We start from the raw sequence: 15,143 nt of genomic DNA on the forward strand, positions 1-15,143 counted from the left end.
TAAAGGAAAACTCAAAATATTATGTACTCTGCATGCCCACCGCATGCCCACCCACCATTTCCTGCAACATTTGAACAGGTAGCACAGTCTCAAATTCAGAGACTTCACATCACAACATGGGGACAATTTATACCCACAAGGTGAATTTCTAACCATGAAGGACTTCCGGACAAAATTGACGGTTACCCCTCTTAATAGACTCATATACTTTAACTAAAATCGATGAGTAAAAAACTGCAGCTAAATTTCCCATGAGAACCTGACAGTTTCAAACCAATAGAAATCACAGTGAGCAATGGGACCACCAAAAAGCTCATCACACTGCAATAAAGGGCAGCACAAGCTGATAGGCCTACCAGGGATAGCTTTGCAAGAGAAGGATGGGAGACAAATCTAGGCCAGTTGAAAGATGACATTTGGGAGTATTGCTGTGCACAAACAGATCTTCTGCCCAGCAGTCGACTACAATGAATCCACTACAGTACGTTAACATGGTATATTACACGACACCAACACTTCATAAGTGGGGACTGAGGAAGACTCAAGGTGTGCCCTATGCGGGCAAGCCTCGAGCTGTTAATGGATTTATCAGTTCTGGTGCAAAGCTGTTCGTGGATTTATCAGTTCTGGTGCCAAGTGGTCTGTCTGGACTAACCATAAACTGTCAGAAGCCTGCAAGATAGTCTCCAAGAAATTACAGTGGTTCCTTGACAAACATCTGCATTGGTAGGCCTGCTGGGCTGGGTGCAGAGGATTCCCTATTCTTACTGTCAATTTATATCCCTTGCCTTGCTACTAGCCAGTATAGTGAGTGACAGGAGTAGGGATGGGTCACAATAAGGGGGCAGGGACGTGTCGCAATGACGAAACAATAGATGTTGGAGATTACATACTGCAACAAATAATTTGAGCTATAATAAAAAAAAATCGCCCTGAATCATCCTGCCCCAGAGATGTATGGGCTCTGTACCGCTATAACATGTTGCAGGTACTGAATCTGATGAGCACTAAGGCACTGATTGAGAACAATTGAATGTGTGACCTGTGTTGTCCATTTGATCTGCCATCTATGATGGTTGGGTGTAATGAGGAGTTACTGCTCGACTTTTATTATTTATTCTGTTATCACATGCAAAACCTAATTTAAAAAACAAAATTGGAATAGAAGAGCAGCAGGACAGAGAACACAACGTCTGCATGATATTATGATAATATGGAGAAAGAAACACTAGCTATGCCTAAACTTGACTAACCGCATTAAAGACTGTAATAAAGGCTGCAAAGAGATTAAAGGTGACAACAATGGACACGCAACGGTTTGGTAGGAAAACGGTGTGAAGCTTTCGATGTGGGTACAAGATAGCTCAGGGGAGATTTACACATTTATCAACCAATCTGTGAATGAACATTTAAAGTATTAATGATGGTGGCTTTTATTGATCTACTGCAAAGCTTACACCAAAGCAATAAACAAATACAAGGTGATACAAAAAGAAACATTTGAAAATACATAGGAGGACATCAGGAGTAAGATTACTTATAAAAGCACAGTGGTATATACATAATGTACCTTTAGAAAAGAAAACAAAGAGTAAAAAGCAGGGCAGATAGGGCAAAGAGGAAGGGAATAACAATACTTGGGAAAATAGGAGAAAAGCAATGAAAATGTCCTGCTACGAACAGTAGTTAAGAAAGAACACAAACAGAGATTAGCAGCTTCACAGCATGGATAGGAAGTGAGACATTTTGTACATATTGTATTGTGGGAAATGGCACATCAAAGAAATAACAGGAAAATGAGGTGAGATTGTAAACATTGGGCGACTGAGAACGGAAAGTTGTTGGAACTGTAATACACAATGGGTGTGTCAGATGAAATGAGAAGAAGCTGGGGGAGAAAGATAATCTTAGTTGTAAGAGGGTTCATGTAGAATGAACGTGAACACAACAAGTTTGTATGGAGAAGATACAATTTGAGATCTTGTTCAACAAGGGGTTAAGTGTGCAGAAAAAGACAAGGATTTGAGAACTATCAGTATAAAATCTATCAGAAAAGACCAAAGGAGATAGCAAAGGCAAGAGGAGTAGGGTGGATACAAAAAAGGAGTGAGCCAAGGACAGAGCCTTGGGATACTCCAAAAATAGGAAGGAGGAGGGGGGGGTTTCAGGTCAGCCCAAGCTAGAGCAGTCAAAAAGACACAATGAAAGCACAATAAAAGTTACCCCAAAAGAAGCAAGAGTGAAAGAAAGAATATGTGGTATACCATGTTGAATGCTGCTGATAAAGCCAAGAGAAAACAACTGTCATTTGGCGTGGCAAGCTGATGTATGAGACTGCTTTACTTAAGAATTATTCCGATCTGGCTCAAACTTTAAGAGGTGGGCAAGATGTGACTGGTAGATGTGAATCCTGATGTGCCGTATAAATCTGGACACAGAATGCAAGACTTCAGATGTGGACACTAAACTGCAGGCATTACATGCAAAACTGCACAACATACCCTAGCTACAGCCTCCAAAATGACAAGTATGTAGGTGTTGACTCCAGAGCTAGATTTACATCAATTTCCATCTTCTGTCTCCTTTTGCACTAACCTGCATGTTCTTCTTGTAGAGTTTCCTGTCGATTTGTGCTCGAAGCCCCCATACTGCTGGACCCTTACACCGATTGAGAACCTTGTAGTGAATACCAGATTGGTCGCAGATTCTGGCACACAGTCCATCTAGAGCATCCACCTCCCGCATAAGGTGCCCCTTCCCGATGCCCCCAAATGAAGGGTTACAGGACATCTGACCTGCAAGGGTAAAAAAGGAGCAGTTATAACATGTTAAAGATATTCAGCACCTCTGCCTATCATGAGGATACAGCACACCCACCCAAAAAACCACTCAAACTAAACAAGGAATGGGGGATCACAGCTGCAAAACGAGATAATATTTGATGGCTGGGTAATTTGGCCCAGTAGATTTCCCTTCGCAATGGCTTTACAGTCCAAACACCAATTTATAGGACTTGTCATCATCCAACTAAATCCTAACGTGGAGAGCCACTAGGCAAATGCCTCCCTTAATTCATTGAAATCAGTGTAATGGTACCCCTCCCCAATAGTCATAGATCTGCGGGGTCAGAGAAAAATGGGGCAATTAAAAATAAGTGCGTTTTTTTCCATGTTACTTCCCATAGAGATTTTAAGACACGCCTACAACCCGAACCGCTGGACGGAATTACACGAAATTTGGCAAAAAGGATTTTTTTTCAGCTAGAAACCCCACTTTTTGTTATTTTGTGTAAATTTGTTCAATTGTTTTTAAGAGATTAAAGGAAATCCAATTTTTTTTATCTAGGACTGTGAAGCCTTCAGGAATAATGACAAGCTATTGCAGAAATCTGGAGAGCTCTGATTGGGTGCCAACACTTCAACCAGAGGTGTTGAAAGCCATTTTGGGACTCTGCTGCAGCTGAGCCCCCCCCCCCCAAAAAAACAGCAAAAAAAGAAAAGGCGCTGGATACCCTAACCCTGTAGCCTTGGTCTTGAGGTCCCCCTGGGACCCTGCCAGGGCAAAAACGCATTTTTTAATTCACCGTGAAAAATAAAAAAAACTATTCTTGTCTCCTGTGCTGGTTTTTAATGATGCCCACAGGTGGGCCAGGTACTGAGGGCATGCATATTTTTATAATAATAATAAAGGAGGCGCATGTTATCCCCTTCCAGGGGCATTTTTATGCCCTGGTGACCACCACCTCCCCGAGGCTACATATACGTATATGTGGCAATGCATAACCCCCCCCCCCCCCCCCCACTCCCCCCAGGGACAACCTCTTCCTCAGGGCTACATTAAACAATATTGAGGGGGTCTGCACGGTTCCCCGGCAACCCCTAGACTGACCATGCAAAACAAAGAGAGGGCTACTGTGGCCCCCTACTGGAGCCATTTATGGCCCGGGGTACGACCATCCCCCGGAGCCGGCTCCCGCTATCTCCCGAAGGTGCCTAACCTCAGGAAATAGCAGTTTGCTTTCCTTTGGTGGGAGTTGTGACAGCTGCCACCAAGTGAGAGCAAACACTAACATTGCTCCCGGCAAGCAGTAGCTAACAAACTGCTCCCGCTTGCTGGGAGCGGAGTTTTCATCTGTTTCCCTGCCGTGTATTTAGCAGCTCCCTGAATGCTGGGGGGGGGGGGGGGGGGGGTGCGGTTCCTGCATGGGGCAGGGAGCCAGCAGGGACAGGGGGGCATTCAGGTTCCCCCTCCCATCACCATCCAAGCACCCTGTATGGGCCAAGACACCCAGATAAACAAAGCCTTTAATATTACGGTGAGCACTCTAAAGAAATGGAAGGTCAGACGGCACTACCAACAGTGGTTTAAGTATAAAAATGTGTACACACGTTTGCAAAGTTTAACAATATGAGGCTTCGTATAATGACTCCAGAATGCTCTCTGATTAGATGCAAATTTATGCAAAAGATTGAAAGCAAGATTGATGATTCTGTGATTTCAAAATAAAATGTTCTTAAAAAAAATGCAAGTAGGAAAAAAACTTTTTCTTAACTACTGTGAAATTTTAGGTGCCATTTCTTTGAAGCATCATTTAGTAAAATATGTTGATGCATGCTAGTATTTCCAAAAATAGTCATAACGGAAAATCAGTATAACCAGTTTAAACAGAATTACAGGCAACATGAAAATAAACAAACATTGGCATAGCCAATAAGTGTGACATAGTTAGTCAGCCTTTTGGTTTTGGCAATGCGTGTCTTGTTTCGACATGGTTTTTTGGTTTTTGTGAGACTTTATTTTTGTTGGAGCTGCCGGACCGTCATCATTATACCAAAACATTGGCAAAAGCAAACAATATTTTTGGTTTCAAAACCACAAATTCTCTTTGATGACGCCCTAATCCCCGCAGACCCCACCAGACTTTGCCCCTGACCACCGCTCTTCCCGCAAGCGCTGTTGCAACCACGTAAGTCCTCTCACACTCTGCCCCCTGACCAGACACACGAAGCTGCCGCACCTTCTCCCTAACCCCCTTTCCTCTCTGATTGGCTATCCTCTGACTTTTTCCCTTTTTTACCTACTTGCCGCTCTGGCTTTCGCCTCACTACGGGGCAGTTGAGCCCTGTTGGGCCTTAAATTTCTGTGACACTACAATCAGCTATTCACTATGCGCCTCCCTCGTGTAGCAGCACAGCATCCGCACGAGGCCAACCTCTGCGCCCTCCACCCTTCAGCCACGCGGCCGGCCCCCTTGCGGGGTTCTAGGCAAGGCGCTGTGTTAACGCTTCTTACCAGCCCTAGGTGGTACAAGCCCACGAGTTCGTATATGCGCGGCCGGCCTCAGCATGAGGTTGCAGGCTTATCGCTGTGTTCACAATAAAAACAGATTTGAACAAAAACCACAAATTGCCACAGTAGTTCCTGGCACTGAACAAAACTACTTTGGGTGCCAATATGCTCTTTGTAAAAGATCAGAATGCAGCCACTCACAGTGAAGCCATCCTGTAAAGAGAGAGAGAGAATTATAATAAAACCAAAAGTTCTTGGGTAACGCCAGACCTAAATAGGGGCCGAATTCTTAATGAAAGTCACTTAAGTCCACCCATGGTATTTCCTTACATTAGTGCTTAAAGGCTTTCATGAATTCAGAGAATTTACAAAAGTAGGTCAGAAAATCATACTCCTAGAAAAGATTTGTGAACTGCACTTTAAGCATGAACAAATATGCATGTGTAGATTTGCTCATGTGAAAATCTGTTGAGTGGAAACAAGTTCACTCTCCCACCAATCAATTGTTTTCCCCAACTCTGGAAGAAGTTTTACTTTTGCCCTTGTCAGGAGATAATTTTCAACCTTTCTCTGTATTGGAAATTATTAGAGGCGAGCTGATGAAACCCATAAAACATGCAAGTTTGTAGGTTTGCACGGACTTAGAAGGGCATTCCAAATGGGGAACTATTGGTTACCACTACCTCCGGCCCCAGTATGTAGATCTACGGCAATATAAGGGAATTGCTAGTAATCAAATCCTACTATGGTATGAGCTTGGACATAATCAGAGAAGTTATTATCAGAGCTCCTTAATAATAGGATTGCTGCCATAATGTGTCACTGCACTACATGGCACCAAAGGGACATGTGGATTTTGTTACAGGACAAGCAGATTTATGAAGCAACCTATCCCATGGACAAGTAGATATTTTATCAAATTCCACATCCCTGGAATTAGGCTTTTAGGAAATGTTATCACCATTGATTCAAAGTTGATGGCAACCATGTGCAAAGTAAAAAATGCATTTAAAGATACATTGTTTAATGTGAGTGGAATGTGCGTGGAATTGCTATTTAGAAAATGCAAAATAAGAATTACGTACATCTGACCCATTAACACCTTAATTTAGGAGGTGTAGTATCCTGAAAACTGGCGCACCCAGGAATGACTGCAATGACAGAGAGCCTGGAGGGGAAAAGGTGGCAGAAATATTCAAGAGAAAGCCAAAGCCATCCAAAGCCGTTCCTAACATCAACTCTTCACAGCTCAAAGAGGGCCCAACTCCCTTCGATCTACAAGAAGTAATTGAGTATGCTGAGCTATTCCAAATGTAGAGTGCTCCAATAGGTTTGAAGCACTTTAGCTGGGACCTACTCCAATACCCCGACTCCAAAGTGTGATTCCAGCTTCACTGCCAGATATCCCCGATATCACAATGCATTGCTCCAACCCTTCTACTCGACGAGGCAGTTGACCGTATCAAACTTTAAGAGCTGAGGAAAGCAAACTAAAACAAGTAATACTTGGTGTAGCAGATACCCTTGCTAAATTCTCTGGTAGTCGTTCAAGTTTTCCCCTCCCACAGAGTAGTGGCGTTTCAAGTTCCACTACTTCTCTTCCTACATGAGATTTCACTCAACCTTCAGATGAGCTCCTAGATAATCACTGGGCGCTACTCAATGGGCCTAAAAAAGTGCCTGTGTTTCTTATACACAAACAACTCATGTTGCTGGCCGTGCCACAGCATAAAGTGTTGCCTACCCCAATGGAAACTAAATGGTTACTTAACAGACAGAGTAGTTTTGCAGCTTGAAGAATTTTCTGGATTAAAATGCTGTGCATTTGTCTGCCATCTAGTGGTTGGGTCCGGAACTGTCTCCTCTTTTCCTTTTTAGGTTTCGCCTTGCCGAAGGCTGCGCTCTGCGCAGCTTTTCGGCGCAGGCGAAATCTATTGTTTACTATAAGGGCTACAGGAACGTCCCCCGGCTCCCATTAGCTAGCTCCATAAATGGAGGCTAGCCATTGGGAGCCGGATCTGTCCGTCAAGGCCGGACCAGATTCGGGGGCGTTCTGCATTTTTTTCCCTCTCCGCCCCTCTGTGCGCGTCATCTCGGCGGTGGGCGTGTTGTTTTTTTTTTTTCTGCCAGGGCGTGTTTTCTCATTCCGCCGAAGATGGCGCCGGGGCCCGTCGACCACTGTTTCCCCTGCTCAATGCTCAGGTAAGCAGCATTTTTTTAAAATTGTGTTTTTATCCCGTTCCCCCCTCCCGCTCTCCGTGTGCCCGTTCCCGCCCCTGCCCCTGCCCCCCTCCCGCTCTCCATGTGCCTGTTCCCGCCCCTGCCCCCCCTCCCGCTCTCTGTGTGCCCGTTCCCGCACCACTTTCTAATGCTTGTTTATATTGACAGTAAAGGAGAACTTGCCTTTTACAAGGCTGGGTAATTTTTCCGGAAGGATTGTCAAATCTAAAGAAGGTCCTATCAACGAAATTGTAAACATTTCCGATTGTGCCAGACGAAGAGAGACACGAGTGTATGCAATTTGGGTAATTCTAAATGCAATATAAAATAAACGGAAATACTAGCTCCTTGAAGGGAAGGCGCACTGCGGATGGCAGCCAGGTGCAATGCTATTCCAGGCTCGCAGCTGCCATTTAACTGCACCCACAGGGTGCACACAAGTGCGCCTGCTTACACTTATCAACTGCGGAAGCAGCGCCGCAATCAGCCCGCACAACAGATGAACACGCACCGTCAATTGTCTGTTTTCACTTGTGGAGCAGAAATGATTCAGAATCAAGATCCGAGGAAGAGAAGCCGGAGCCAGCACAGCATCGGATGATGCCACATCTGTATCCGACGCATGGCCTGTGGGAAGCACAAAGACACAGCTGCGCCCACCCGGACTCCGAAGAATGGAAGTAATTAGCTCCATTCGGGATGCTGCACTTTAATTTTTTTGCCACATGAAAAAGGCTCGTCTATTTCTATATGTATGTTTATATAGCGCTATCTAGCTGCCAGAGTGTCAGAGCGCTGTACCGTTGGGAAGCAAGAGATAAAATACAAATCAGTAAGCATGAAGTGCAGTGCATTATTTCGTTTACTAATGGTGTAAGCATTTATACAGCAATATTTATAAAAGGATGTTGTCTTTTATACTAGGACGCATGCAGTAACCCTGCTGATTTTCTATCTGGATCATTTTATATGTTTGGTGCTCGTGGTTCCGGGGCACCTCTGAGAGGTTGGTCTTGAAAGAAGTTTCTTATCGTGCCTATCAAGACCCGTCTTATGTGATTTTAATGTCCCTTATTATTATTCTAGACGTAGTTTTTGAGTTTCCTTTATGAATACTCTTAATCATGCAGCAAGGGCGGTGGGCGTGTTGTTTTTTTTTTTTCTGTCAGGGCGTGTTTTCTCATTCCGCAAAAGATGGCGCCGGGGCCCGTCGACCACTGTTTCCCCTGCTCAATGCTCAGGTAAGCAGCATTTTTTTAAAATTGTGTTTTTATCCCGTTCCCCCCTCCTGCTCTCCGTGTGCCCGTTCCCGCCCCTGCCCCCCCTCCCGCTCTCCGTGTGCCCCCTCCCGCTCCTGCCCCCCCCCTCCCGCTCTCTGTGTGCCCGTTCCCGCACCACTTTCTAATGTTTGTTTATATTGACAGTAAAGGAGAACTTGCCTTTTACAAGGCTGGGTAATTTTTCCGGAAGGATTGTCAAATCTAAAGAAGGTCCTATCAACGAAATTGTAAACATTTCCGATTGTGCCAGACGAAGAGAGACACGAGTGTATGCAATTTGGGTAATTCTAAATGCAATATGAAACAAACGGAAATACTAGCTCGTGGAAGGAAGGCGCCCTGCGGATGGCAGCCAGGTGCTATGCTATTCCAGGCCCGCAGCTGCCATTTAACTGCACCCACAGGGTGCACACAAGTGCGCCTGCTTACACTTATCAACTGCAGAAGCTGTGTGGGCTGTGAGAGCTGTGTGCTGTGAGAGCTGTGTGGGCTGTGTGGGCTGTGAGAGCTGTGAGGGCGGTGTGGGCTGTGAGAGCTGTGTGGGCTGTGAGAGCTGTGTGGGCTATGAGAGCTGTGTGGGCTATGAGAGCTGTGTGGGCTGTGAGAGCTGTTTGGGCTGTGAGAGCTGTGAGGGCTGTGTGGGCTGTGAGGGCTGTGAGAGCTGTGTGGGCGGTGAGAGCTGTGTGTGCTGTGTGGGCTGTGAGAGCTGTGAGAGCTGTGTGGGCTGTGAGAGCTGTGTGGGCTGTGAGAGCTGTGTGGGCTGTGAGAGCTGTGTGGGCTGTGAGGGCTGTGAGGGCTGTGTGGGCTGTGAGGGCTGTGTGAGCTGCGTGGGCTGTGTGGGCTGTGTGGGCTGTGAGAGCTGTGTGCTGTGTGGGCTGTGAGGGCTGTGAGAGCTGTGAGAGCTGTATGGGCTGTGAGAGCTGTGTGGGCTGTGAGAGCTGTGAGAGCTGTGTGGGCTGTGAGAGCTATGTGGGCTTTGAGAGCTGTGTGGGCTGTGAGAGCTGTGCGGGCTGTGAGAGCTGTGTGGGCTGTGAGAGCTGTGTGGGCTGTGAGAGCTGTGTGGGCTATGAGAGCTGTGTGGGCTGTGAGAGCTGTGTGGGCTGTGAGAGCTGTGTGGGCTGTGAGAGCTGTGTGGGCTGTGAGGGCTGTGAGAGCTGTGAGGGCTGTGAGGGCTGTGAGGGCTGTGTGGACTGTGAGGGCTGTGAGGGCTGTGAGAGCTGTGTGGGCTGTGAGAGCTGTGTGGGCTGTGAGAGCTGTGTGGGCTGTGTGGGCTGTGAGGGCTGTGTGGGCTGTGAGGGCTGTGTGGGCTGTGAGGGCTGTGAGAGCTGTGAGGGCTGTGAGAGCTGTGTGTGCTGTGTGGGCTGTGTGAGCTGTTGGCAATGTAAATAACAATTCCATTTATTTATAAGTAAAAAAAAAAAAAGTCATGAGCAATGCCAATAGCTCTAACTTTTCCAAAGGCGAAACCATTGCATTGTAAATGCTTGTTTTCGTGGGCATCCACAACCATTTAGTGGTATGTCCATCCCATATATGACGTCGGACAGCGCCCAGTATGATCTTGTGCATAGTCGCAAACTTCTGATTTATTTTCTGAGTTTGGATTTCTTCTTATTTTTTCCTTTTCACACCTGACTGCATTGCTTCCCATTTCTGGGGAGGGAGGTGGGTTGTATATGAACTCAGAAAACTCTTCAAGTTGCAAACTACTGCTACTGGCAAGTAACCATTTCGTTTTGCAGCATTAATGCTTTTCTGGATTCACATGCTGTGCAGCATCCCTTCATTCGGTTGGGATGAAATTAGGAAGAATTTGCAAACAGGTGCTGAAGTACTTTTTGTCCCACCTGTGCTTCCTTGTTCATTCGAATGTCCACACAGTAATGTTTTGCAAATGTATGTGAAGTCCAGGTTGCTGCAGCGCAGATTGTGCCTATGTGTACATTTGCTAGGAACACTAAAGTTGAGCCCCTCTGACTTGTTGAATGTGCTGTTGGACATGAGGGTAGTGTCTTCCCTGTGCCTACTTAGCAGGTTTGTATTATTGTCACAATCCATTGTGAGATGCTTCCTTTTGATACTGGAGAACCCTTGCTTGCTTTTGCGCAAAAGACAAACGATAGGTTTACCTAGCGAAAGTCTTTTGGTTCTTGCAGATAGGGCATTAAAGCTCTCCTTACGTCTAAGGTGTATAGGGGTCTTTTCATTTATGTTTGTGGCTCTTTGAAGAATACCAATAGTTGTATGTTTTGATTCACGTGACATTTGCTCACTAATTTTGGTAAGAATTGTGGGTTGGTTCCGAGAAACAGCCTGTCCTTGTTTTCTTTGCATGTATGGTTCCTGCATCGTTAAAGCTTGTAGTTCACTTACTCTCCACAAGGAGGTGATTGCGATTAGGAATGCTGTGTTTTTTTTTTTTAACTATGAGTGATTAGGGATCTGAATTGTACATAGGTTCAAGCGGCTTTGCCATTCATTGTGTTAAGTACTGTGTTAAGATTCCACATCAGAGGTTGGACTGCTCTTGGGGTGCAATTCTTTTTGAACCCTCAAAAAACCTTTTCACCACTAGTGATGTGAAGAAGCTGTTACATGAAGTGCCAGTGGTGTAGTCTACTATTGCTGCTAGATGTACCTTTAGTGTTGAATAGGCTAGCCCACGATACTATAGGTGAGTGAGGCATGTTAGTACAGTTTCCTGTTTTGTTTTTCTTTTTATTCTTTTGTTCTTCCTGCACCAGTGGATATATAGCTTCTACTTCGCTGAGTAGCATTGTCCTGTGGTAGGCTTCCTTGCCTCCTTTAGTGTTTCCAAGGTGAACAACCTTTACAACGAAACTTTTACAACGCAGTGCCTTTACAACGCGGTATTTACAACGAAAACCATTACAACGCATTGCGCTGGGGGGCGCTCTAGGATAGGGAATAAGTTTAATTTACTATCCAACACCTTCCCTAGTGTCCACGGGGACTGGAGTTGGAATAGTAAATTAAACTATTCACTATCCAGCACCCCAAAGCGCTATGCGTTGTAAAGGTTTGCGATGTAAAAACCGCGTTGTAAAGGCATGCGTGGTAAAAGTATGCGTTGTAACGTCATACATCCGTTTCCAAAGTTCCAAGCAGTAACTCTAGGTTTCTGAACTCTATGTATTCAGGCGCCAGGACATTAGATAGAGTGTAGCTAGTTCCGGGTGATACACCTTCCCCTCCTGCACTGTGAAGAGGTCCCGTTCCTTTTGAAATTTTGATCATTTGTTCCTTGGACACCTTTAGAAGGTTTGAGTACTAGAGCTAGAAGAAAAAAAATAAGAAAAGAACCGTCTGGCCCATTGCGGGGCTCTGAGGATGAGGTTTGTTCCTGGTTGTCTGGCTTTCTCCAGCACCTTGGGTATTAGGGGAATTGGTGGAAAGGTGTACGCAAATCTCTCTGACCATTTTAGTGACAGGGCATTCCCCTATGACTGGTGGTGTTGAAATCTGAAGGCAAAGTGTTGACATTTTCTGTTCTCTGCTGTTGTGAACGGATGGATTTCCCCAGGCCTAGAAGATCATCTCCTAGATGTTCGCCAAGGTTTCCTGTTTCAGTTCCCATTCGTGGAAGCGGTTTTCTTGTCTGCTTAGTCCATCCGCCTTCATCTTTTCTTTTCCTGTTAGGTGGACAGTTTGTAGGTTGATCCTCCTTGGTATTGCCTGTTGCCATATTTCCTGGGCTAGCTTGCTCAGGGACAATGATTGTGCCTCCCAGTTTATTCAGGTATAACATAGTTGTCATGTTGTCTGTTTGTATTAGTACGGTTCTTCCTGTTATGTGTGCTTGGAAAGCCTTCAGAGCTAGGAACACTGTTTTCATTTCCAGGAAGCTGACGTGCGTCAACGCATCTGTGTTGTTCTATTGTCCCAGTACTTTCAGGTTGCCTGTGCTTTACACCCCTTGTGGGATGCATCTGTTGTGATGGCCACTTTTGGAGTTGGTGTCTTTAATAGTCTTCCTAATGCCCACCTTTGTATCTCCATTTGTATTTTTGCTGTGACAACTACTAGATCTTCCCAACTCTTGGTGGCCTGCAACCAAATCTTGCATGGCCATTCTTGGAAAGGCCACATGTGCAGTCTCGCATATGTTATGAGCGTGATGCATGATGCCACCATGCCCATTACTTTCATGACTTTCCTCAATGGCAGAGACATTGGTATAGAGGAACTTGCTCTGCCACCATTTGTACCCACCTCTGCACAGGGTATGTGCATGCTGTCTTCGAGTTCAGGGTCACCCCCAGGAACACCTTTTCCTGTTCTGGTTGTGATGACAATTTCCTGTGGTTTTTTGGGAGCTCAAGCGTTCTAAGGTTCTGATTACTGTGTGAATGTACCTTTGGCATTTTTGTTTTTTTTCGCCTTTACGAGCCAGTTGTCTAGTTATAGGTAAACATGTATTCCCTTCCTTCTTAGAAAGGCTGGGACTGCTGCAAGACATTTTGTAAAGACCCTTGGTGCTGCCTTTAATGTCGAATGGTGGGACTCTGAATTGGTAGTGAATTTTCTCTAGTACAAATTGTAGCTACCGTTTGTGTGCTCGATTCATGGGTGCAAGTTTGCAATGGTTACGTACCTAGATCACGAAGTAAGTTCTTAAGGCATTAGCCCCAAAACTAGTCTAATAAAAGCAATTACTGAAGCACCTACACCCAAGTCCAAGGAGGATCTTAGGTCTTTCCTTGGTCTTGCAGAGTTTTATTCCAAGTTTGTGGAAAACTTTTCCGAGGAGAATCAAGTCATGAGATTTCTCCTCAAAAACAAAGTGCAGTTCTCTTGGAGCTCTGCTTGCCAACAATCTTTTGTTGAAATTAAAAGAGCTATTACTCAAGCCCCTAATCTTCAGGATTTTAATCCCCTTGCCATCGCCATTGTAACCACTGATGCCAGCAATTAAGGTTTAGGTGCTGTCCTAACCCAACTGGATGATAACAATGGTGAATCTGTTGTTGCCTTTGCTTCGCGTTCGCTCACTCCTGCTGAAGAACGATATTCAGTGATCGAACGCGAAACATTGGCATGTGTCTGGGCTCTGGTGCATTTCAGGAAATTTTTATGGGGCAGGAAATTTGTGTTACGATGTGATCATAAACCCCTTACTAAACTCCTTACTACTGAAGGGTTGACCAATGCCACAGCCAGAATTGCCAGACTCTCCATGAGGCTCCAAGATTTCTTGTACAATATACAATACGTGCCTGTGCTTTTTAACTTCACTAAGCGCCAGCAAGCGCCAGGGCACTCACCTTCTCTTGTTTACACAGCGAGCAGCTGATCTAGCGCTCACTCGCTGTTTGTAAGATTTCCCTGAGTGAAAACGCCAACCCGGCGAGAAGTCAGGCCACGCCCCCTGCAGGCCACGCCCCCTTGACGCGGTATTTAAAGCGCTGATTGCAAGCGACTTTATACCACGATTGCGCACTCCTGAGGCGGAAGCCGGGAGATTTTTAAAAAAACTTGTTCTCACTTTGTGTCACCTTTAATCCTGTGCTTTTTAACTTCACTAAGCGCCAGCAAGCGCCAGGGCACTCACCTTCTCTTGTTTACACAGCGAGCAGCTGATCTAGCGCTCACTCGCTGTTTGTAAGATTTCCCTGAGTGAAAACGCCAACCCGGCGAGAAGTCAGGCCACGCCCCCTGCAGGCCACGCCCCCTTGACGCGGTATTTAAAGCGCTGATTGCAAGCGACTTTATACCACGATTGCGCACTCCTGAGGCGGAAGCCGGGAGATTTTTAAAAAACTTGTTCTCACTTTGTGTCACCTTTAATCCTGTGCTTTTTAACTTCACTAAGCGCCAGCAAGCGCCAGGGCACTCACCTTCTCTTGTTTACACAGCGAGCAGCTGATCTAGCGCTCACTCGCTGTTTGTAAGATTTCCCTGAGTGAAAACGCCAACCCGGCGAGAAGTCAGGCCACGCCCCCTGCAGGCCACGCCCCCTTGACCTCTTTATCATGTGCCACCACCGGAAGCGCAGCGGACGAGCGCAGCGGGAGCGCCGTTTGCGCGCCGAAGGCGCGCCTAAGGCAAGCCCGTCTGCGCCCGTCCGCGACCAGACTGCGGCCGGGGCCAAACATGCTGCTAAAAACGCTACATCTGGAGGACAGATAGTTTGGTCCGGGGAAGATTTAAAGGTACTTAATTTACCATCCAAATGTTGCCCCCATTCTATAGACCTAGCAACTCCTGACCCCGCCCAAACTTGCAGCAACTGTGGGATAACAATCGTCAGCGCCGCCCCCGCATTACAGCCATGCCCTAAAACCCCCCCTCACACCTACATCAAAGCGGGCCTACTTAATTGTAGATCCCTTG

The 15,143-nt window shown here is 45.9% G+C and overlaps 1 protein-coding gene across 1 annotated transcript in view; it reads right to left on the reverse strand.

Moving 5' to 3' along the window:
- MTO1 (mitochondrial tRNA translation optimization 1) overlaps positions 1–15,143 on the reverse strand; it is a 342,142-nt gene that overhangs the window by 262,771 nt on the left and 64,228 nt on the right. Inside the window, exon 3 of the mRNA XM_086932362.1 lies at positions 2,596–2,795. Coding sequence (XP_086788488.1) covers positions 2,596–2,795 — 200 coding nt within the window. The remainder of the gene's footprint in view (positions 1–2,595; positions 2,796–15,143) is intronic.

The sequence above is a fragment of the Lissotriton vulgaris genome, chromosome 7, assembly GCF_964263255.1.
Source record: "Lissotriton vulgaris chromosome 7, aLisVul1.2, whole genome shotgun sequence".
NCBI classification, from domain to species: Eukaryota; Metazoa; Chordata; class Amphibia; order Caudata; family Salamandridae; genus Lissotriton; species Lissotriton vulgaris.